General features: G+C 38.0%; 1 protein-coding gene and 1 long non-coding RNA gene across 9 annotated transcripts in view; one reads left to right on the top strand and one right to left on the bottom strand.

The window, feature by feature from the left end:
* Nucleotides 1–25,828, bottom strand: part of LOC111873291 (regulatory-associated protein of mTOR) — a 121,620-nt gene that overhangs the window by 44,674 nt on the left and 51,118 nt on the right. For all 8 annotated transcript variants that reach the window (XM_023867886.2, XM_033755032.1, XM_023867880.2 and 5 more), the window contains 8 exons: nucleotides 24,470–24,575; nucleotides 17,976–18,167; nucleotides 12,365–12,510; nucleotides 10,691–10,788; nucleotides 8,254–8,359; nucleotides 4,378–4,532; nucleotides 1,230–1,400; nucleotides 684–928 (listed from right to left, as the gene is read on the bottom strand). In XM_023867886.2, the coding sequence (XP_023723654.1) occupies nucleotides 684–928; nucleotides 1,230–1,400; nucleotides 4,378–4,532; nucleotides 8,254–8,359; nucleotides 10,691–10,788; nucleotides 12,365–12,510; nucleotides 17,976–18,167; nucleotides 24,470–24,575 (1,219 nt within the window). The remainder of the gene's footprint in view (nucleotides 1–683; nucleotides 929–1,229; nucleotides 1,401–4,377; nucleotides 4,533–8,253; nucleotides 8,360–10,690; nucleotides 10,789–12,364; nucleotides 12,511–17,975; nucleotides 18,168–24,469; nucleotides 24,576–25,828) is intronic.
* On the top strand, nucleotides 885–20,651 carry LOC117283003. The gene is made up of 4 exons (XR_004513985.1): nucleotides 885–970; nucleotides 8,870–9,052; nucleotides 9,712–9,820; nucleotides 19,302–20,651. It is a non-coding gene; the product is annotated as an uncharacterized LOC117283003 (long non-coding RNA).

The raw sequence follows: 25,828 nt of genomic DNA, 5'->3' as shown, positions 1-25,828 counted from the left end.
CAAGATCTGAAACTAGAAACACCACAAAACATTTTGGTGAAATTTAAATTACAGTTGTATGAGCAGAGGTAGCACAAGTCTTAACAGAGAGTACAAAGAAATTAGGTCATGTATATGAAAATTGGAGAGATCAAGGGTAAGGTGGAAAGATCTAGTGGAAGATGATACACAAAAGGGAGCAGGGAGTATGCACAGATAAACAAGAGAAATGTTCAAGAAAGAGAAGAAGGGAATGAAACAGGTTTTACCATAAAACACCCACCTTAGGGGATGATATCTGACTAATTCTTCATCATATCTTCAAGCAATGTTGTCAAATAACCACAGCAACAGACCTTCATTACATGCATTTGAAAAATATGTCTCAAAGACAACGAAGTTTCAGTGAATTTAATGTGCAGATCAGGACAGTTATCACAATCTTAACCTTTACTTAGTCATGCAAAGTTACAGGAGGAGTTATCTGTTGAACAATTTCACAGGTACCTCTGTATGCCTTTCTTACAAAACCATCTACAAAATATTTAGATGTTCCTGAATAAAACATTTTGGCCAAACATGTCAAATTAGCTTTTTACAGAATAAAATTTCAAAACACATAACATCCACAGAGAATATAAAACATTACATTCTTTAACATTAAACTTAATGTAATTCCTATGATTCATGACAGTTAAAATTACCATTGAGGGAGCGTGAGACAGGCTGAACATCAGCCAGGGCTTGCCATGCTGTTACCAAACCTGGTTCACACCCTTGCTGTGTCAGTGTAAAGTTGTTCCATAGACGCACTGTTCCATCATCTGAACCCACCAGGAGAAGTGTAACATCATGGCTATTCACAAACTGCAGTGATGTAATGCGGGAGACTTTTGAGCCACGATTTGCACAGGAACTAAGTTTACTTCCAGACAGCCAATCCCAGGTACTAGAAACATGGAACAGAAGAACTCTACGAATATGTGGTAAGGTAAGGCATTACAGAATTCACAAACCATAAATACTTAAATATACACACAAAAAAAAAAAGAGGTCTGCAGTTAAAATCCTTAAATGAAGTTCTACAGACACATCCTATTGATTATTAAGATTGAATATTAGATTATGTTTTGAAATTTTTAATGTTACAAAAATACAAATTTACTTTCTGTAAGAATATGAAATGGGCCATATCTCCCCCATTTTCTTCTCTATATTTGACATGAGTAACTGCTTACTTCTTGAATTACCTGAAAGCATCTTTACCAGCAACAGCAACATATGTTTCATATGGATGAAACTGGATGACTGATGGAGGATTGGGGCACCGGGTATTAAAAACTTGAGACTCCAGTCTTCCTGTAGCTATTCTCCGCTGTTCATCTCTTGCTTCACAGCGAAGTGCACTGTTGCGCTGATACCTTAAATGAATCACTTAATTCAGGACCTCCAAAATTGAAATGCTGAGGGGTTACATTGTAGTTTTAGTACCCACCCATTATACCAATACAAAGCCTGCCTTGCAGTCATCAGATCTATGAAGCATGAGTAAGAAAATAACAACTGGACCCATTACAAAGGTGAAGCTATCCCTGTAACATTTAACTAAAATCGATGCTGCCAGTTGATGGTGGTGCTTCAATATCATCTACCAAAGGGCTGCTACACTGTGTCAACATTATATTATCATGAAGTTATAATACAGTAAAACTTCGATTTTATATTCTCAGATTTTATGTTTCTCATGTATTTATGCACTTACTGCATGGTCCTGGCCAAATGGCTATAAAGATAATGTTAAACAGATTTTACATTTCTGCAACTATACATTTTCCCTGAATACACACTCCATTTTTCTGGTCCTGACTATGAAAATTTACCCAATTTCATGTTCTGTAGTTCTATTCTCACAATTTCTCATCCCATATAATGGATCTCTTTCCCTGTTATCAGTCACAAATAGTTCAGTCTGAAAATATATACCAAGTGGCTGATGCATGGTTGCAGGTGATTCATGTGCGCACTATGTGACTTCATATTATGGCATAGTGGATTTTTCCCCCACCACTTTCCAAACAGCTAGTGCACACTAGGCCAGCTTTGAATTTCATAAGTCTTATATTACAACACTAACTCAGCAAGTGTATTTTATCTCTCCCATGTCTGAGAAGTGTACCAAAGAATGACCACTGCAGTACAGAAACCACTGTTTTTTCATAAGTGAAACATTTAACAGAAATGCACCCAGGTTAAATTATTCAATTTTCCTGTGCCAATGTGACTTCACTTCGTAAAAACCAAACTGTATTATAGACCAAGATGAATTTCAGGGCAAGAGGATGAAATATGTATAATAAAGGAAAACCTAAATCACTTACAGTGGTTGATAAAATAAATATTTTAGCAAAAGTTGATGCAAATATTGGAACACATGTGACGTTCAGTAGGATTTCTACTGTGAAGAAATGTAATGAAAATTAAAGAAGTTTTGTCCAGTATGAACCTTTATCCCAGCAGTAGAAGTCACTGAAGTGTTCGCCACTGGAGGATCTGGAATCTGCACTTCCTGAACAGTTCAAGCAAGTGTGTGAGAGTAATGCTTCCACAGATGATACCCACTGTGAGGAGAAATGTTAACACATCTCACTCATCTGGAAATAGAAAACTTTTTGGCTTCCAATGGTTGGATCAGCAGATTTAAGAGAAGACACAACATTGCTTACAAATATCTACTGGGGAGAGTGTGAGTGTTGGTTCAGAAACTGTAGCAGACTGGAATAATTACCAACTATTGCAAGACATCTGTGACAGAAATGATGCTGATGATAAGGCTACAACCTAGCAAATCACTCACTTTTCAAGGACACTTCTGCCATGGTGGTACAAGTTCTAAACAGCAGCTTACTGTGCTCATGACATGCAATGAAGATGGTAGTGATAAATTATCACTCCAGTAAATGGAAATTACAGAAGTCCATGTTGCTTCAAGAATGTCAAGAGACATGCTTCGACCTGCTTTTGTTCATGGCAGACCAAGAGAATCCTCGGAAAAGCAAACACAATTTGGATGAAGAAGCCGAAGATGTTGATGGTGATGATGATTCACAAGAAACAACAGCTTTGACAACAACAGACATCTAACATTCTGAAGTAGTTTTTGTAGCCTTCAGGTCTATCATTTTTAATAAAGTTCAATAAATTCAAATGTGTAAATCTGTCTCTACTTAACAACCAGTTCTTAGCCCATATTTCCCTCCTTTTGCTATTCTTTTTTCTTTTGAACACACTGGATTCATCTAGCATTATCACTGCTGCTGCAACCTGCTTTGATGAACTCATTCTGGATACTGAAATGAACGAGCAAAGTTGGGAGTCAGCTCATGCACGTGTGGTGAAATTAATCCGAGCCCAGTTCTGAAGTCAAGCTCACCAAGCAGGACTTGCAAGCCAGACTCATATGTGTATGGGCCCCCTTACATAGTTAGTGTTCGAACATGTGATTTTCCCAAGCTATGGTATAAAAATAGTCCAGTTTTCTACATGTTGTATCATTCATCATTTCCCTGATTTTACACTTTCCTTTACCTTAAATTTGTTTGGCGGTCCCTCAAAAAGTGTAAAATTGAGGTTACACTATAGTTCTATACTTTTCTGGGTTATTTATTACATTTAATCTTAAATAAATTGGAAACTTATATATAAAATATTTAGTAAGCACATTTTGCAAAGATTTGTGCTGCTCTTTTTACAAAAGAGGAAAGCATTTAATACATATTCAGGAAAATGGGTGTTTTTGTAGGCTCCACAAAACCAACTTGGATATGTATACAATGCTTTGTTCTAAAGGACGACTTCCAAAAGGATGAGGGATATGATTCTCAAGCCTTCGACTGCGTAGTCCAATCAAAATTGCCAAGGTGGAGGTAAATGCAATCGCACAGAAAAACGCACAATTCTTCCTCAGATTCGGCACAAATGACCACAGGAATAGACACCTTGATTGCCTGTTCTTTCTTCTAAACATTGGTACATCACATATGATGCCATCTACTGACAGAAATGCTGTATTATGTGATTAACATCAAGGTGAACTGTTCAGCTAACTACACTGAACAGATCTAAGTGGGCAATGGCATGTAAAGAGTTAAATGATTTGCAGATTTTACCTTTGAACTTAACTACACATAGCAAAGTGCTTTCACCTTTCTCTTCAAGCAAACTCAGCGTATACAGAGAGTTATTTATCTTAATTTTTGCCAGATTTTGAGCATAATAATGATAAGGTATCCAAACAAATATACAAACTCTAACTTCAGGCTGATCATCAAACTACTCATAACAAAGTAGTATTTTTTAACACACTGAGCATCAGAACCAAATATTCACGTGACTAAATACCTCCATTCCCGTTCATAATGTATACTGCTTTCGACATCATTGTCTTCAAGGAATTTCATCACAGGCTGAGCAAAGTATTTACAGCTCCAGTCAACAAACTGAGTTGTCACTAGAGGTTTGCGGTTGCTATTGGTGTCATTCTCTTCTTCAGAGATCTGAAACAATCAGTTCCTAATATTGTGCTATTTGAGAATCTCATGGCAATGACTATGAAGAGTACCATCATTCTGTATATGATGCTATGCAGTGTGGTAGACATTTAAGCTTGCTGCTTGTTGCTGGCTCATTCTTCATCTACCAGACTACTTTGTCATATCCTACAAGACAGCATTCTTCAATCCCTAACACTGGTCAGAATATAATTTGGAAAGAGAAATAATTCATGAAGTGCAGTTCTCTGATATTTTACATTAGTGCAATTTCATAGGAGTACAAAGCTTACCCCAGAAGTTTCATAATGATATGGATGAATCCAGTTTTCTGTCTGTATCACTCACAAGAGTGGTAACAATCCAAATGCTAGTTTATTCTAAAGGGTTCTGATGATGATGTGTAACTTTCAGGATTACTGGGATTTTGGACTTCATCCATTGTCTGGTATTCTAAAGAAAACAGAATAACACAACATTTTCTAAACTGGACCTGTTTCCTTCTTTCGGTGAGAGGTGGAAGACACCTACCCTGCTGGGTCTGTTAACCCTTCCGCAACGGATAGTATTTAAATCTTTTCCTACCGCCAAACCGACGGGGTATTTAATTATTAAACAGAAAAGTTCTCTTATCCATGAAAAACTTAGTAACTCTCGCAAAAATAGGTATATTGAGATAAAATTTTCACAGAAATATTCATAATGAAACGAAGAACAAAACTATATATATATTTTTTAATATAATTATGATAAATAATATTTTTTTACTCACTCGAACTGCTAAAAGTCGAGTTTGGTGTGGTAATCCTGAAAACACTTGTCAATACATAGCCCAACATCACAATCACTGCACCAGTACACGGTTTCTTTTCTTCTTTTGTTTTTTGTACACACTACACATCGCCTTTGTGGTCTAGCCTTTTTTCCTGATGGGGGAATTTTACTAATAAAATGTCTTTCACGAAGCCGGGGGATGGTGTTATCTAAATGGAAAAACCCTCCCACATATAAATTTGTTGCGCATAAGTGTTTGTTTCCTGAACGATATTGTTTACAAAATCCTCAGTAAAAAATAATAGAAATGTCTGTACTATGTCGAGCACATTCACAGACTGATTTCTCGGCCCCGAATTTTCAGAAAACCGTTCGCGAACGCCATCATAATTATCCATATTTTGCCAAAAATAACTCTCGTCTGAATCCGCCACTGGAACCCTCGCCACTATTTCGTCGTCATCTTCAATACTATGATCTTGGATAGCATCAACTACAGCCTGATCTTCAATTTCATTATCACTGTTTTCACTACTATCCGAATATTCGAACTCACTAACTTCCGAGTCGTGAGCAAGGAGCTCATCTAGTTCATCGTCCTGTAAAACTTTCCTACTTGTAGAGGCCATGGTTATGGCGCGACTGAGAGAAGAAAGTGTTATGACATCATAGATTTCTGTATCATTCGTAAGTTTGTTTTCTTAGGTTGCATTTGGTTCCAAGAAAAAAGGACCCTCTTGTTTGACTACTTCATTGTGTCAGCAGACTGTACAGCAACCCACTCAAGGAAAACCTTCGTCTGGGGTTTCAGTGAGTGACTCATATAGACAAGCAAAGACCATAGAGTCGAAAGATATATAGTTTTATACATTTTCCTTACTTAGAATTTGAAAAATTTCAATGCAATCTAGGCGCAATGAGACCAAAGTACGAACTATTACACTAACGATATAAAATAAAAATACCATGCTAAAAATTAGTACAATATAAATAACTCATATACCAATTGAAAGAAGAAACCTTAATCTATGAACTCCTGAAAAGAAAATTGGAATGTCTTTCCTCGTTTTGTCAGCAACGTCCTTCAAAGCTAACACTGCGCAGGTCGGTACACTGCACCGATGTCGGTGGCATACGATTATTTAAAGGGTCGGTGCAGCACACAGATGTCGGTGCGGAAGGGTTAAAAAAGATTTAACCTCAATCACTGGACAATCTATGTCAGTATAACTACAGCTATATAAACACCTCAGATAAGATAGGTGCAGTGGTTAAGGTTAGCTCTTTCTAAGGGACACAACAGAGTATGTGTCTCCCACTCACCTGAGGATGGAAACATATCCAGTTTCCGAAATGATGCATTCTCTAGTTTTTCAAATACCAGATGATGGACAGAGTCCAAAAACCCAGTAATACAATGTTACATAACTATGTCAAAACCCTTTAGAATCTACCTCAGATCAGGCTTTGTCAATGGGAGACAACAAGAAAAATGTACTGCAGTGTGTATAGGCGTTGCTATTCAACAACTGTGAGATGGCTGGATATACTAGGGCCATATCTGGGCAGCAGCTTGGCACATATATTCCCATTGCTAGGCAGGAGATTCTTAACAATGCAGCAGTTGGATGCAACAACAGAGGAGCTGTATTTTCTATATGGTCCATGCCAAGATGTTATAAGCAAGGGACAAAGTCAATAGAATTCAGCTCAGTTCTGCATGGGAGGCTGTGAAGAGAGGATCTGAGCCAGAGACAGAGGAATAGCCATTACCAGTCTACATCTAGTAACAGAATGAGAACACTGGATTGTCTTCTAGTGTGGAAATCAGTGACAGTGTTATAGTTATTTGCAGTTATGACCTGAAAGTGGTCAATAAATCTAATTATCCAAAACCCCGTCTATAGTCGCATACTATATGACAACTGATGTCAGAGGTTGGATTGGATTGAGAGCATTGCTGGATTTTAATCTACGTAACAGACAATCATGGCCAATTCGACAACACTGTTTACAACCATAGCAAATATCCAAGTTTATTTGTGATGACTTGTACGCCTTCATTGACTGGTACATCAGTGAAAAGACTAACAACATCAAAGTTAACAAGGGTAGCTAGACTTGAAGGTTCACATATTTTAACAACCATACAATGTGGCCAGAATTCTTTATGAAGGTTTCCAAATTCCTGGCAGGACTCAGTACCTTATAAAGACAATCAGTTATTCCCTTGTATCACTATTTTTGTAAGCAAGCAAGCTCGCTTTGATTTTCATTTTATTGCACAATGAGATTCTCATTATTTGCATCTTCCGCACGCATACAAGTTTTATGCCACATAACCCTAGAAGATGCAGATGACAATCTTTTGTCAGATAAGAAAATGCAATGAGTCCAACATATATGTTACATCAATTGAATAACCTACTGTGCATTCTAAGAAAGCAGTTGCTGAACCATTCCACTTACAGACGAAATTAAAATATTCAGAGTTCCAAAAGTTCAGCTGTCCTTTATCCATTCATTCAACTATTTATATGCTGAGAAAGAATGGCAGATGACAACTGTGCCACTAAATGTGAAGTTAAAATTGTTCTTGTACTTGAGCACCACACCATGAATGTAGTGATCATGTGCAAGTAATACCCCATTTTTTTTAACTCTGGAATTAGACAAATGTGAATGATCAGCTTCATGCCCTGGTCACTATATAACCATGGAAAGAGTCCATGGTATCCACCAGATAGGAAGCTGGGTAGACTGTACAGCTTTGAAAATTGCAACTGTGAATTATTCAACTATTCCCATTAAAGGAATTTATTCTATCCCTTCCAGTTCTAGGGTTCAAGTTTCTGGATTGTGGATTTGCAATCTGGTATTTCATTAAAACTAAAATAACCATGAAGAACTCTCTGAAAATGAATTCAGACTAACTTAAACAATTCTAACTTACAGTATTGGGCATAATTTTGCGAGTACGAGTTGTCAGATGTGATGATCGGGATGCTGTAAGGCGATGGAGTTCTGATGCTGAATTTGTAGTTGGCGGAGATTCACCTCTGGAAAGAATCAATTTAAAAATAAAATAACTGTATACTTATTATATAAATAAAGGACACAAAATATCACCTACTCCCACTTGTTACATAATGTAAGGTTAAATTATGATCCATGTCCAAATACCTACTTGTCCTAGGGAAGAGTTTTGTCTTGTCTGCAAATTAATTACTGACTCTGTATGAACATTAGTTTATCAGTCACTGCACCCTTATGAATTGTAGTGATGTCTGACTTTGTATAAACTACACTTTTTAATTGTGATTTTCTGTGAAGTTCAACCTTGCCAAATATGATGTTTTCTGTCGAATTGCCTCCCTGGCCTGTATCTTCAGATTCACACATTTTTCTATCCCAGTACTTTTGGAGATGAAATCTTTCATTTAGATAATCTTTCAAACATAAGGATGGACTGTTTAAAATATGCACTAATAAAATGAGTTTTATCTTCTGGGTGCAGTTCAGTTAAAGTCAGTCAATGTTCTGAAGGGAAATACTGCGCCTATCTTCAGGGTCAAAGAGTAGGACAAGCAAGAAACCAGTATGAAGCAGGCAACAGGCAGAGCAAACCATGTGCAGAAAAGACAGGACCAATATACGCTATGAAGGAAGTTGCAAGCCAACAAGCCTGCTCCCACTTGCTCGCCTGAGAAACAGAACAAACCAACAAAAGAAACTACACCAGGCCATGAAAGGTAAGATAAAGTTGTCCCTGTGGTTAACCAATTAAGCACTACACCATGAAGGTGTATGGGATAGTGGATCTATACATCCAGGCGATGAAAAGAACTGCTTTTGTGACTTCCAGACATGGGAACATGACAGAGAAGTTGTAAATGTGTTTGGTAGGCAGACAGAAGTCATGTATGCAGCTGTAGACACATACCAGCTAATATGAAGAGCATAACACAGTGGATGGGAAGCCAAGAAAGGAAGGAAAGACTCGGGGCTGATGGCTGCCTAGGCTAAATGGCCTGGTGGAGAACCAATCTCAAGAATCCTGTGAGGAATGCTTCTATGATCTTTCTGGGGGTAGATAAGGAGTTTTCATGACTTGCTTATACCCAAGCCATACTCCTTGTTCACATTATTAGGATGGAGTTCAGTCTCTATTGTCACCTGGATGATACAGTACGTATATCTGGGTTCAGTGGAGAGGACACTGGTGTTATGGAGCTGGATGTGGTGTCCCAAGTTGATGCTGTATTCCTCCATGGATCACTCATTCAGATAATCTAGCTGTATATGCTGATGGTGCATCCTCACTCTGGTGTTGATTGAATAACCTGTCTGTCCAATTTAGACCCAACCATACTTATAGGGGATACTGTGCACTTCCACTGTCTTGTCTCAGGTTATCCTTCACTGGATGGAAGCTAGAGATTTTCTTTGGCAGAGGACAACTGGTGTGGTGTGCCATGACAGCACCCTGCTAATGTAGCTGGAAGTCAACCTAAAATAAGGTAAGAAAGCAAGAGAGTCTGGATTGTCACTAGGTGGAGCAACCCTCACACTTGCATTATGAGCTCTGAGGATCTGTCAGTTGCTGTAGCCATTCTGCATGAATGTCATCTTCAGAAACTCCAGTTTGCTATACAGGCTGTTCTGGTTGCAAAGTGCTTTAACTCTGTATCTCAAAGTTGAAAGTATAGCATGGTTGCTGGAAGGGTGAAGGTCAGTACCCATGTTAAGCTAGTGGTTAGTGTGAGGTTTATGGTTACACCTTATGGCCAAGAAAGCTGTCACATCTCCTGTAAATATGCATGTCCAGGAAGGGAAGGTGGTCACCTCTTTCCATCTCCATGGTGAAATGAATGTCCTGGTGGTCAAGGAATTCCTTCAGCTTATGTGGCCCATGGGACTGGAGATGATGAAAGTTTTATCCATGTAATGTAACCAACAGAGGAGCCTGTGAATGGCCCAGCTGAGCACCACCTCCTCAAGAATCCTCCATGAAGAAGTTCGCAATCACAGGAGGCAATGGCAAACCCATAACCAAGCTATCAGTCTGTTCATAGAACTTCCCACTGAAGATGAAGTAGGTGGTGGTCCTTTCCTTTCCACACATGGATTGCTTTGCTTGCTGCCTACTTCATGCTGATTTCTTGCTTGGCTTACTCTTAAATCCTTAAGGCAGGTGATATATTCCTCCAAAATGTCAGCTGAGTGTCACTAGACTATATGACATTACATCTCAAAAAACAGATCTCTTTACAGTTACCACTGTGAGAACCAAAAATCCTACAGTAATTTAGTTTCATGTCATTTTTAATGGTTAATATGTTACAAATTACAGCAAGAGACAAACATTCTGAAAAATTTCATCAACTTACGCTAAGAATGTTGGTCGACCAGATGGAGAAGGAGGTAAAGATAAAGATGATGACATTTTAGTGTCATTTACTTCCTTCGGAATTGATGAATCTTTCACCTGAAAAACACAAACAGCTCTCTATAATTCTTCATCACTGGCACAATGAAATATTTCCAGTAGAGAAGAATCTAGTAAATATAATTTTAACCTTGTCATTACCTTCTGTTTTTAAGTCTAAATTAACATTACAAAAAAAAAAAAAATAGAAACAGATCTTAAACAAAGCATTCGTCATGTGACCAATTACAATGCTGAAATCTAAATGTAAAAGAGATAAAAGTTATGTTCATTTCTATAGCCAAAAGAGTAGACAGAACTGCAACATGAGAACTGAATAATCCTTTGAAAGTGTAAAATAATTCTGGAAATGATCAGTTATTTACTGATGGTTTCTAAATTGCACAGTCATATACAATCAGATGGGAAGAATACTGCAGGATCAAATGAGAAGAATAAGATATTCCCATATCTATTTTAAGATATTATCTTGATATTATCCTACAGAGATGAACAAAAATCACAAATAAAACAACCTCCATGATAAAAACTGAAACTGGGACTACTGAACACAAGGCAGGAATACTAACAACTCAACAGCAACATTTAATGCACAGCTGGGAACAGTAAGAACAAATAAAAGTGATATCAGTAATAAAATTAAGACAAGAAATTACCTTGTAAAACCAATAACTCACACCTATCTGCTAACAGCATGGGGACATTCTTCCAGAAAAACGAAATTAAAGTAATTGGAAAGTCTGATGCTAAGTTTGAACGTATGTTTAAGGATGTGTTCAACTGAGTTAAAAACACCTGGTTATTTTAATACCCTTACCTAAAATCTACAGCTATGTGTAGAAAACAGGTATGTAAAGTAAATCCAGCCTACAAGGCTACATCAAACCTTGTGTATGCAACTTTATGGCAGAAAAGTCCTGTCAGTATGTCTCAATTTCCTACTAACATGTGAATACTGGAAGTATGTTCAAAACAAAATATAGTAACTTTCTACTGATGACTTAACTGTCTACATCACTACTGGATGATGACATGCTCTCATTCTCACATCATTTTGAGTACAGTGATTCAATTTCTGCACAACCGAAAACAATTTTGTTTACAATTCAAAAAGATATATAATTACATTATATTATTAAACTAATTTCATAGTCTAAATTCATAGTCACCGCCGTGAAAGCCTCAAATCTTACATAATTTTGGAAGTGTGAACAATATGATTATTCAAAGTCTGAAGCAGTCCTGGTTATAAGACTGGTGCCTAAACTGAATGTAAATTTGTGTTCATAATATGGTGATGTCAAACCAAATAAATTTTTCTCAGCTTGCATTTACTCCTATTTCATTATACCTGTAAATTCCTCTACAGCTCCAGAATACCCACATTCAATCACGATATGATCCAACAATTGCTGCTTCTCATCATTCAAATCACATCATCAGATGAGATGCTACAAACTTAGTTGAGGCATGTGAGGTTTCTTATTAAACCTTCTCAGGTTTAACAAGAAACCTATCCTATAGAAAGAAGGACTTAAAATATAGCTGAGAGGAGAGATAAGTGGATGGACAGATAAACAGTTCTGAACATACAGATTTTCATATAGAGCCTCACCTGGTCTCGGATGTAGTTGGTAACTGTGTAAGACATGTGACGAACACTTGGGTGTGGATCCAAATCTAATGTAATTAAACCATGCCACAGCTTCATGTAGATGCTGCCATAGGAAAGATTTGGTAAGCTACTGAGCTGTCCATGCCCTAAGGAACAAATTTTTTCATTGAAACAATAACTGCATTTATATACACCATTAGCTATGTTTATTGTTTATTTTATTTAACAATGATTTTTCAGTAGCACATGTTATACATCAGTAAAGCTGTGTTTGTACTTTTGAGAACATACATAGACTTTGACAAGTCTATCGTATGAGGATCAATTTTAAAACCCCAAAACTTTGCACAGGCAGCAGGCAAATTGACAAAAATAACATCAGAGACCACAACGAAAACACTGTGTCCAACCGTTCTTCCACTGTCACATGTTTACAGCACTGTTCCCTACCAATGGCTGCATCTACACATTGCATGATTCTGGCTTTACAGCTGTTATGTAACATTGCTCCTTCCTTAAGGCTACTCATCCCGAGTAGGCATATTGTCATTTCACCTTCTCCAAGGGGACATGATGACTGTGATCACCCTTGCAAATGGCACTTCAATGCCATGCTGGGGGTTGACACTTCTTCTAGTTTGTGAGGATAACAATTTATAAAGTGGCCAGTGCTCCAACAGCTCCAGCATGTAAGCTGCTGGCAGCCTCTTCTTCCATTTGAGGGATGGGGGCTTTGTCATTATGTCCTGTTACTTGTTTTCCAGAGCCTGACATGATACCTGACTGCTAGCTTTAAGACTTTCAGCTTGATGGTCTGCCTGAGGACCTCACTGACAGATCTCTTGCTTCCTAGAAGTAGCTTCCATTTTGGGCTTCATTCACTTATGCCATAAATGAATGCCTTCCCTGTTCCCCTGTGAATGCTGTCTTTGTGTAGGGGAGAATAGGCATGGTGTGTCAACTGTTTGAGGTGGTTGAAAACTCTTGCAGGGGCTCACCAGTGAGTTGGGTCATAGTTTTTAGTTAAATGTGATACATTGTGGCCAGGTGCTGATCTCTACATCAGTTCTCACCAGTGAACTGGGTCCTTGTTTTTAGCTAAATGCGATATATTGTGGCTGGGTGCTGATCCCTACATCAGTCCTCACATGCCTCCATAGTCTCTTCACAGGTCGCTCCTTTAGGGACTCCATACAGAAGAATGGAAGTCTGGCCCTCCAAGGTGGTAAGGTGTGTGGCTTCTGCATGTGGTGCCCTGCTATGGCATATCTCTTTTCTTGGTTGGTCTCCAACTTTCCCTGATTAGCTTCCATCCTTTCTGGATAGCCTCCATTTGGCCTTTAACTTTTCCCTGACTGACCCCATATCAAATAGACAGGCATCTGTCACTTATAGACAGGTCTTCATTGCTTCTCAGCAGGCCTCCATCTTTTCTGGACAGGCCTTTGTTGCTTCTCAGCAGGACTTTATCTCCTCTTCACTGGCAACTGTCTTGGCCTCTAGCTTTCCTACAATGGCTTCCAGATGCCTGAATGCTGCCATGATTATCTGTCATGTGGGTTCCAGTCTACCAATGCACAATTCACGAAGACCAATAACTCAATCCAATCCAATTCTATACCACTTCTGATACCAGTTGTCATGTGTTAGGGACTAGACATGGGGTTTGGATTGAAAATTGGAGTTAGTGAATATTTATTATAACTCGTAACTACAAGTAATTATAACAGTCTCACTGCTTTACACATTCTAAATCACTACAGCACACATTAAGTCTCAGTCTGTCATAGGCTTCACTGGTTGCAGCTAGGTGGCGGTTCCCCACAGTGGATATTCCCCTGCTTCCATGGTCACATCCTTACTGGTTGGCAACTGACTCACAACTCATATCGACTCTGCTGGTGTCCTTGATATGTAACATTGGCATGGCCTGCATAGAACACACAGTGTCCAATAGTTCTTTCATTGTTGCATGTTTACCTGCTGCTGCAGATACGACTACGATATTGTTCCCTAGCAATGGGCACATCTACACATTCCACTATTCCAGCTTTCAGCTGTCAGGTCACAATATTAAAGTAAAAATTATGTGTTTTCCTGCAATGGAAAATATTAATATAACTTTTTAGAATTTACAGTTTTATTGTGAAGAATGGAAGAATCTGAATGTGAAGCTTGCCAATGTATCTTCGCACCATATTCTGAAAATCTGAAGTATGTAAGTAGTAGCAACTCAAAGGAAGCTTTCCAATCTTTCATGATATAATCAATGTATTTCTGATCATTTTGATTTTTGAAAAGGCTGTCCACAAATACAGGTGTTTTTGAAAAGATGTCATTGAACATGCACTGTAAGCTTAACAGCATGTAGAGTTTATAGAGATCAAGGAGTCAAATGTGTAAAGATGTACATATTTCTGAGGTTTGTAACACATGGCAAATCTATTAAGTTATTATTTTTTTTAAAATGACAATACCGACAAACTTGTTAAGATTCCATATTCTGTCAGCCTTTTTTTTTTTAGCTTAATCATGATGTTTGGCCAATTATAAGTTAACTGATTCTGATATATTTGGGAAAAGGGATATGCCAGTTCAGTCCAAGATCCTGAAAGAGGTAGGTGGATGTTTAAAAGTATGGGAAACAATGCTTTAGACAAATGAAATCTCTCTCACTTTGGTAAACCTGCATGACATTACCACATAACTCTCACATTTTACATGACCACATGGCTAGAGATAGAAGACTGAGATGGTAAGTTTTTTTATATCAGCTGGGAAACTGACCTAAGATGGAATACTACTTTCTGTTGCATGAAAAATTGTACATGAAGATTGTCATCATGGAGATTCAATATTTTTAAATTTGTAAGTATTAAATTAAAAAACACAGAAGTTCTATTAGGCACTATTGAGGAGGTTGGTCCAGAAGAAAACACAGATATAACTAAGTATATGTTGTTATGAGAAGACCCAACCAAAGAGACACATACAGGAGGAAAAAAAAAAAAACATAAAACTGTGATAGCTGCAAAAAGAATGCAATGATGAAGTTCTACATGGGTGATAAAAAAACGACATGCCAGAAAGCATGGAAGACAAGTGGACAGTACAGTGGTCTCCTCACCAATAAAAAATTTGACTGATGATGGCCCCATGTGTGGCTGAAACATGTTGCAAATTAGAAGAACATATGTTATAAATTAAAGACATTCTAAAGTATTTAATAGTCACTTTTTGTGTATACGATATACATGCAGTGTCTTCAGGACACTTTACAACACTTAATAACATTTTAAAGTATTAAAACTACACTTTTACTAAAGAACATGTTTTGGGTGTCTTTTATTTAATGTATTTTAAATATCACCGTTGCATTACTGACGGTGTACATATAACTGAATAAGTAATATGTTGATGCTTAATCACCAGAATGAAGGAAAAACCCATAATCTAAAGACAGCAAATAGATTATCTGAAAATGTGGCATAGTCCAAAGTATCTGGGAATGCTTGCTGCTGTTCAGTTCAGATTCTTTTGTCTCCTAGTCTGCTATCTAAAATGTAAGGACTAGAATATATTAAAATATAGTATTACCTACTGTTCTGTATGGACGTGAAAACTGGTTTCTCACATTAAGGAAAGAAAATATACTCAAGGCATCTGAGAGCAGGAAGCTGAGGAGAATATTTGAACTTATAAGAAGGAGATGACAGGTGTCTCAAGGCAACTGGGAGGAAAAAGAAATATATAAAGGATAATATTACAATGGATATAAAAAAAAAATAGAATGGGAGGGTGTGAACTGACTTCATCTGGTTTTGGGATATGGACCAGTGAAGGCTCTTGTGAGCAAGGTAACAAACCTCTGGGTTCTATACATGTTAGTAATTCATTAACTATCTGAACAACAGTTAGCTTCTCAAGAAAGGCCCTGTTCCATAGGATTAATTGGTTATTTACTAAAATAAAACCATACTGATCACAAATTGACAACAAGCTTCTCTTCTGACCTAACAGATTAGTTCTGTCTGTTAATAATTTTGTAACAGAAACAATATGATAAATACAGAGAATTAATCTGATCATCACTAGCTATACGGAATTTCTTTTTCTACTGACCTAATTTGATCCTGGCACTAAAAGGATATGCAAGGAGAGCAGCAGGAGGATATGGTGATGATAAGAAAGATTTCAGTACATCACGTCACATCCACAAAATTCAGGGAATACTACAATCTTAAGAAGACATACGTGGTTCAATCCAAAAGTTCCTGAAATTTGAATTTTGCAGGCGAATGGTTATGAGTACATTGAAAAACTGCTAGGTGTCTCCCCACACACCCATCTTGAATCAGAGTGGCAAGTGGTGTTGAGTTGAGTGGTTGGGTTTATTGTTGGTGAATGTATTTCCATTGTTGTGTTTCCATGAGTCTGCGGTTTTGCGATGGCTGACCTGAGAGAGCAGCGTGTCTGTGTAAAGTTCTGTTTTAAACTTGGGAAAACCGCTGCAGAAATGCACCAAATGTTGAAGCAAGCTTTTAGTGACAACAGTTTATGCGAAACACAAACTTATGACTGGTATAAGCATTTCAAGAATGGCTGAACATCAACTGATGATGAGGATCGTTCGGGACGGCCGTCAACTGGCACCACACCAGAAAATGTCACGAAAGTTAGGGATCTGATTCTGCAAGATCGTAGACTGACCACCCAAGACTTCTGTAACACCTTGGGACTAAGTTATGGTACATATCAACGAATTTTGTCACCCGAGGAGGATTGCGGTGCAGTTTGTGCCAAAACTGCTGCAAAATGAACAGAAGCAGCATCACTTGGAAGTCTGCAGGGAACTTCAACAACAGCTTCAAGAGAATCCAAACTTTCTTTCAAAGGTTGTCACTGGTGATGAAAGTTGGGTTTATGGCTATGACCCTGAAAGTAGGCAGCAATAGTCGCAATGTAAGAGCCCTTCTGCACATTGGCCAAAAAAAGCTCGACAAGTCAAGAGCAACGTTAAGTCCATGTTGATCTGTTTTTTTTTTATATTGACATGATTGTTCATAAAGAGTTCCTCCCTCCTGGTCACAGTCAATAAAGCGTTCTATCACGATGTTCTAAGGCGTTTGAGGGAGGACATGAGGAGAAAATGTCCAGAGAACTGGAGCATGAACGACCGGGTACTCCACCATGACAACGCACGACTGCATATGGCTTATATTGTGCAGAAATTTTTGCTTAAAAACAAGATGGCCATGGTTCCCCATCCACTGCACTCACCAGACTTCTTAGCTCCATGCGACATCTTTCTCTTCCCCAAGATAAAAATTAAGTGGAAGGGGTGAAGATTTGATACAGCTGAGGAAATTCAAGTGGAAATGCAGACGGTACTAAACACCCTAACAAAGAAAGACTTCCAGGATGCATTTCAAAAGTGGCAGAAACGCTGGGACCAGTGTATGCGCTCCAAAGGGGACTACTTTGAAGGTGATGGTGCAGAATAATATCCAGGTAAGATGTAATAGTTTTTATTAATATATTTTGGGAACTTCTGGATTGCACCATGTATATGGAATATTGAACATATGAAATAGAAATTAAAATATCATACCAAGACTGCTGATGGATGATGATGATGATACACGTTTAATTCTGTCAGAATTAGACTGGAAGGCATCTGTATTTGCTACTGGCACAGGACCGATGCTGCCATCTGGGTTATAAAGGCATCCAGGAGAGAGCATCTTCAGTCTGTCTCGTGATGCAATGCGTCTCATTCCCATGATTGGAGACATGTTGATATCTAATGGAAGGAAAAGTTATATTACATGAAAATATTTTAATGACTGTGTAGAATATACATACCACTGAACTTAATTTGATGTACAATTTGTACAATTTGAAATGTGAACCAATGTGTCTGGTTAGTCTTCATTATAGTAATTCAATGATTGTGTTGAGATTTTGTAGTGTAGCATGTAGTATCTAAGACATGGTTCCTCACATAATAAACAGACAAAAATTATCTTCAGGCTGGAGAAACGTCTGTATTACAGATCTTGTTATGCCCTCCCTGGACTGCTAATTTTGTGATTGTGTGCCATCACTCGTACTTTGACTCTCTCCAGCATCTATTTACCATTGCACTTGATGAACAGTTTTCTGCTACATCCCCTACTTTGTCTTCTCTGAGTCACCACTTTGTTACATGGCTAAGTGGAAGACAGCAGTAGTCTATACCTGAGGTCCTCCAGTATCAGACCCTCCTTCACCAGACACAATGGCACATATTTAATTTTTTCAAGCTTCTTTGGTTATTGTATAGTGTTATGTAGTTTTAACCTATGTTCTTCTCCATAATGTTGGCCCCTGTGGTTTAGGCTGATTAATTCTCTCAGCTTCTTGTGAAGTCTGCTTCTCCTCAGCAGGTCAAACACTTCTGCAGTCAACAAAACCATGTGTTTTTCCCTTTAGGTTGCCATACTGCTACTATGATGTCAGTGAGCATGTTTTCCACTGTGTTGAGGGTCAATCTTCCAGATCTGAACCCGTACTAAATGCCTGACAGGTGCAACTCAAGTACATTGTCTGCTATTAGGAGAGGAGTCTGGGAAACATTCTGAATGTACAGCACTCCAATGCTATTCCTTGGTATATATCTGGACAGTTTGTGCCTCCTTTCCCTTTCCACAAGAGCTCTACTTCAACTGTCTCCAGCTATTCAAAATGTTTCCTACTATAACACATTTACTGAACAGATCTGCTCATACGTATCTTCAGCAGCTGCAGATGTGATGCTTTTAGTAGCCTGATATAGATCCTGCTGTCAATTTTTGTATTTGCTATGTTCCACTTCCTCTTCTGTGGAAAGTTCAAACGGTGGTCAATGCTGTTCTTGCTGGTCGGCTAAGCTAATTACTTACAAATTTTGTTTCAGATCCCGGTGAAGTGTTTTTCTCTAGTCTCCATCCTGATTGAACTGGTGTATGCTGGTTGCCACCTGTTTTGTGCCTGGTATAATATTCAGGTACATAGATACAGATTTAAGGCATCAATAATGCCTTCCAAAATCCCTCAATATCAAAAGGTCATCCAGCTGATGTTCCAGTACTTTTAAGAATTATTGGACAAATTTCTGAACAGCAAAGGAATCATCATGCTGATGACAGGATAACTCTATACATACCATAATGGACGTGTCATTTTTATGAATTTGTAAATTTCATTCAGGTTCCACGTGCAAAATAATGAATCTACAAAACCAGAACCATAAATTCTAATCTTCACAAAGCAATTAATAAATGCCTATAACTTCCTCAGCTATGACACATAACTCCTTCTAGCAGAGGAGTAAGTCATCACTTAAGTTTCCTAACATCTTATGTTAAGATTAAGAACTAATAATCACTAAATAGAGATCTGTATTACATTCTGCATTACCTGAAACTGCCTTTTATCAATTATGGTATGATGAGTTTGATCATGTGTCATTCCATCTGGTTGCTTATATACACATGCCATATGTTCCAAGTTAACATTGCTGTTATTTGTCGATATTACTTTCATACCAAGGATCCATAGAACATCATGTTAACTTTATGTTTTAGTTCATCCCAGAGTTTAAAAACGGGGTCTAAGAGGAGGATTACTTGCCCATATAAGTATTCTATGTTGATGAGACTGTAATCACAATGTTAAAGGAGGACTTATTTTTAACAAGATGTTTGGATGAGTTACTGCCATATCAACATTAACATCATATGGACTCTCTTCCTAGTACTGATTTGAAATAACCTTGCCACTATACTACAACAGTGGGTTTTTAAATTAAAATATTTGGTTGTGGCAAAGCTTCATCCCACCATCTTACATTCCCTTTCCTTATTCTAGGTTTGGAAACAGTCTATGCTACTTTAGCAGTGAAATCCCCCAAAAGAGAATTTTCACAGTATCTATGAAAGTGATCAAGGCACAAACTCAGTTCCTCAGTAAAGTTATCCTCTACAATAGCAGTGGCATCCAGTGCCCAAAGGCAGATAACACTAACAGGACATTCTTAGCAAAACTCATAAAGCCCAACCACCTAAGATGTTAAGATGATTGGGTCCCAAAAGTAATACCATCATAAAAACATATTTATATCCCGTTTAAAACATTTCCCACATAAAAAGACACCTTGCCTAATAAGAATAATTTTAAAGACACATATATTTTACATATTAAGTATGTTCTGCTGCATCGCACACGTGTTAAATTTTGTGAAGTTGTATGAAAGTGACCTGAAATGTGTATTATATATAGCTCATATGCATGGCTATAAAAACGAACATAAAATGTAAGGCGTTATCAGTTTCTGCTCAACCATATGTAATGTGCACAAAGCTTGTGGAGTAACTTAGCACTCCAATGTCATTGTTATAATAGCATGGCAAACAAGAAAACGAATTTCAGCAAACTGCAACTAACTTCCTAATTAGGCAGAAGAAAGTTAAAAACTTCTAAGTATGAGAACACCAAATCAATGCTCCTAGAGTGGTTTAGGCAGAAGCAGGCAATAAGTACACCAATTCAAGGTCCAGTGTTGAGAGAGTGAGAGAGCAGGCTAAGTAATGGCCTTAAAACTAAACATCCATTTCACATCTTTGGATGGATGGTTTGATCAATTCAGAGACTATGCAGAGCTTATTATCAGGATTACAAGCAGGGAATCCAAAAGGGTATCTGAAGAGGATGTAGGTGCCTGGAAGTGAGTCTGTTGCAGTGCTTGTATGTGTAGATATGCATAGATCTACAGATGCCATTGCTGATCCTTGGATAGTTAGAGAAGCCAAGGTGCTTCAAGCATTTGATATATGATGGGGTACCCAAAAGAAACCGAACTAATTTTTTTGTGGGCAGAGCTTTTGTAGTACCGCGTTTTGCCGCTATGAGCGCATAGAGCTAACATTCCTGAGTCGATAAGCCGACTACCGTTGCTTCAGAAGGTAAGGACTAGTTTTGGCAGAGTTTATAGTGACAACTGTTCTGTATGATCGTCATTTTTGCAATGGCCCGAACACATGAAAATGCTGAAAAAATTCATAAAATCATCAAGGAAGATTGACGACAGACCATTGAAGAAATTGTGGAGCTGTCGGGAGTGACTTGGAACTCAGTTCAGCGAATTTTGACAGAAGATTTGGGAATGAAAACGGTGGCTGCGAAATTCGTGCCACGACTGCTGACTGCTGAACAAAAACAAGGTCGCATGGAAGCATGCTGTGCTTTGAAAGAAGAGTCCCGAAATGATCAAAACTTTTTTTCAGCGTTTTGCTGATGTTGCTGAGGTGAAGGAAAAAAACGACGGAGGCGCTGTCAAGCATCTCAAAAGATGAATTTAGACAATATTTTGAAAAATGGAATAAAAGACTAGACAAGTGTATTAGGGTAAGTGGAGAGTACGTTGAAGGGGATTCAAGGTTTGTGCTTAAAATTTGAATAAGTTAAAAAAAAATAAGTTTGGTTTCTTTTGGGTACCCCCTCGTATCTGGCATACACATACAGACAAAATACAATGTGTTCAATGATCAAGGAAACCTGGCAACAGCACGGAGTGGGCACAACATTTCTCACAGATTGCTCCTTAACTGCCAGTAGCAGAATGAGTTATTAGTTCTGATAAATGCATGCCGTCAGGTGATGTTATCTTGTCACTGCAGTAAGGTGCATTCATAGTCAGTCTATGTTAGAGGTGTCAGCAGGCAGTTGACATTTATACTGAAATGAAGTTCACTATTGAACATCTTGTGTTTATTGTCAAAATTTTTGCAAGGAAAAAACTTACAGAAAATGTATCCAAAAGTTTTGTCGTAAATATCCTGACTCATTAGTTCCCACGAAGTCATGTGTATCCAAGCTTGTGAAAAAGTGGTGGGCCACAGGTTCAGTGTGACATGAAGAAGCAATTGAAGAGGATTGTTTTGACTGAAGAAAAGGTTTGGGATAGTGAAGCACGACTACAGCTCAGTCCTCGAAAATCATTAAGATGCTTAACACAGGAAACCAGAGGTTTGCTAGGATCTGCTTTCACAGCCACAAAATTAATCAAATTTTGCCCGTAAAAAATAACAATTGTGCATGAGCTGAAGCAACCAGAATATGCAGCAAGAATTTGTTTTTGCAACTGGCTGCTGCAAAATGTGCATGATGGAATCGTGGATCTATGGCTTCTGTTGATGACTGATGAAGCGTGGTTTCACATTAGTGGTCATGTCAATGCACAAAATGTGAGAATATGGAATGATGAAAATTCTCACACTTTACAGCAAGTGCCATTACATAGTGAAAAGGTGGGGGTGTGGTGTGCTGTAAGTCCAGGTGAATCATTGGCCCCTTATGTTTCCATGAAACTGTGAACTCTCACCACTACGTTAATGATATACTGAATCTGTTCTTCAATCAGCTGACTGCTGAAGAAAGACAATATGGGTATTTTCAGCAAGACAATGCTACAGCACATACGGTTAATGCAACGATGGTCATAAGTTAAGTGTTTGAAAACAGAATAATCAGCAGGGGACTGTGACCTCCCAAATCTCCAGATTTCAGTTTTTGCGATTTTTATTTTTTGGAGACACCTAAAGGGAAAAGTGTACAAGAATAATCCTTGCACCACCGAAGCTCTGCAGAATGAAATACATGCACAACTGGTTCAATGATCGTGGACCAACTTCAGATAGTGTTGCATAATTTATTTATGCGATGCGAGGCATGTTTGCGAGCAGAAGGGGGTCACTTCCAACACCTGTTATAAAGCACGGCAAGTTTGTGTTATCTGTTTACATTATTCTTATAAATGTGTGCATGTATAGAAACTGATGTGAGGGAATCAGTGACACGACTGCACTATCACTAACGGGGAAGGGCACAGTAGTCGCAGAGAAATGTTCTATCCGCTCTACACTAGTGAGAGTGTGCGTGTTTATCAGTGCTAATGATTCATTCTGCTATTGGCAGTTACAGCAGCAATCTGTGAGAAATGTTGTGTCCGATCCATGCTGCTGCCAGGTTTCCTTGATCCTGTAGTAGTGTATGGATAACTTGTGCACTGTTCATGGAGTTCCTAACACGTTCTGAAAGAATGACAGGAAAACATAACTGAAAATACTGCTGTTTATACATCAGTGTGCAGAATATGCCAAAGATATCAGTAAATTAAGAAATGAGCAATGAAAATTCTGCCCGTGAACCCAACAATGGTCCCACAACCAATGGACCAAAGGATAAGCATCTCCTCAAGGAAATATAAATGTAACAGTTGCCTTGTATGCAAGTTCCTGCAAAGCATCACAAATGCCAAAGTATGCTACAAATTATCTTTGTGTGATGTCATATAAACAACATTTCATAAGAGATATGTAGGTATATTTATGATATATTTCTATACCAAATTTCATATGCCTAGTTCCAACAGTTCATTAGTTATAGCATAAAAACAGAGAGTGAGTGAAAATTTTCGCCCAACTGCAATGTTTAACAAAAGGCACATATTTTTCAAAGACCTGCTACTGTACATCATTTCAAAACACTAAATTTAGTGGTACTCCAAATTCATACAATTGTATCTGTTGTGTTGTTATTACTGACTGCTGAAAATTAAAAAGTATGTGGGGGTGGCTTCTAATGACACAATGTTTATACCAAATTTCACAAAAATTAGTCAGCTGATCCAAAAGTTGAAATGGGATGGATATGCATTCATGCACACATGCACTAACACACACACAGCACAACAATTCTGCAAGTCCATTTTTTCCCTTAAGGAATAATAGTAGGCTAGGAATTAAAATATTAATATTTACAGACACCTAGATATTGAGAAATTAGTGGCAAAGCAACAATTCCAAGCTTCTTATCCATGTTCTAACTGCAAGAAGCACAGTCCTTGAAATGACAGCTGGTGATGAAGAGAACAATTACATCAATAGCAAAGCTGATTTGTGAATCAGTGCAACAAATCAATTTATTTTTCTAATAAAGAAAACACTCCATAAAACCAATCTTTAAATATGTTACTATAACAGATTTTTAACTGCATTTATGAAGCCCTGATTATGAGCATCCAACCTGCCAAAACAGTCATTTGTAGAGTCTTGCCTTCCTCCTGGAAAGCCACAGAGAGGAACGAGTTCTCAAACAGCAGCACCATCCACTGCAGAGCAACCACAAGTTCCTGCAGAGAAAATGCAACTGCAATTGGGAAGAAAACTGCAATATAAATGTGAACATTATTCGGTTTGTATATTATGTTGTGGCATTTTACATTTTAGATTTCTGATTTTAAAAACTAAAAATCTGGAATTTGATTTCAGCCTGAAAAGGACATACGACGTAACTTATCAGTATTAAAAGGTTCATTCACTGAAAGGATAACAAGTCAGTACCTACATCATTACTAAACAAAGTTTCTCATATTAGAATATAAAGCTTCAACACCACTAACCTACCTTAACCTTTGAACACCGGACTTCGAAATAGTGGTAAGCTTGAGCTGGCTGGAGTTTAGAGGGGCTAGAGGGGTCCCTTCTTCAGTGCTAAAACCTTCTGTTAGAGCTGCAAAACTTACTGCCCCTTCTATTTGAATGAACAAACAGCTGCATCGTGGCTGAGACACAGTGTGATCTGTTTTGTGTGCGTTCGTAGTGAAATCGAATACTGTAGTTTCATTTTAACCTATATATACATCAAGCAGGTAACAACAAAAAAGGTATGTACATCGAATTTTACAATATATTTTTAACATACCTATCTGCAGAATCTGCAATAAAATTACTGGATCGTGGATAAGTTTTGGCATAACTCATACATATATTTTTATTTGCTGTTGTTCAGTTAGGTATTATTTTAATTCCTCTATCAGGGTTTTACTCAAGTCTGTCTGGTAATTACTACATTTAAAAATAAATATTTAGGACTGTGCATGCGCTTCTACTAGCGGCGTGTGCGCGCGCTTCCAATAGCGGAGTTTAAATGCCCGACTGGCCAAAACGGGGTACTTTGGCCACGATGACCTTACTCATGACTGGCACAAACGGGGCACTTTGGCTCTCAAAGGTTAACCCTTTCGCGCGGTCATTTAAATTCCGTGGCCGTCTCTCCGGCGGTAATATATTCAGCCGTCCATTTAAATTTTGCTCGAAAATGATTTATTCATCATTGTTCTTAAATTATATGAGATAGGAACATGAAACTTTTACTAAAATGATCTTAAAAGGTGGTTTTATAACCTTACCTTATAATATGAGCGCCCTGCATCTCGGCAATGGAAGCAGGTTGTTTAGTATTTGAGCAGTGAATGGTACGCCTTGAAGGATGAAACTTTCACTAAAATGATCTTAAAAGATGGTTTTTATAACCTTACCTTATAATATGAGCGCCCGGTATCTCGGCAATGGAAGCAGTTGGTTTAGAATTTGAGCAGTGTAA

Source organism: Cryptotermes secundus, unplaced genomic scaffold (genome assembly GCF_002891405.2).
Source record: "Cryptotermes secundus unplaced genomic scaffold, Csec_1.0 scaffold131, whole genome shotgun sequence".
Taxonomy (NCBI): Eukaryota; Metazoa; Arthropoda; class Insecta; order Blattodea; family Kalotermitidae; genus Cryptotermes; species Cryptotermes secundus.
Note: the sequence above shows the minus strand (reverse complement) of the source record. Positions and strands in the feature narration are given on the sequence as shown.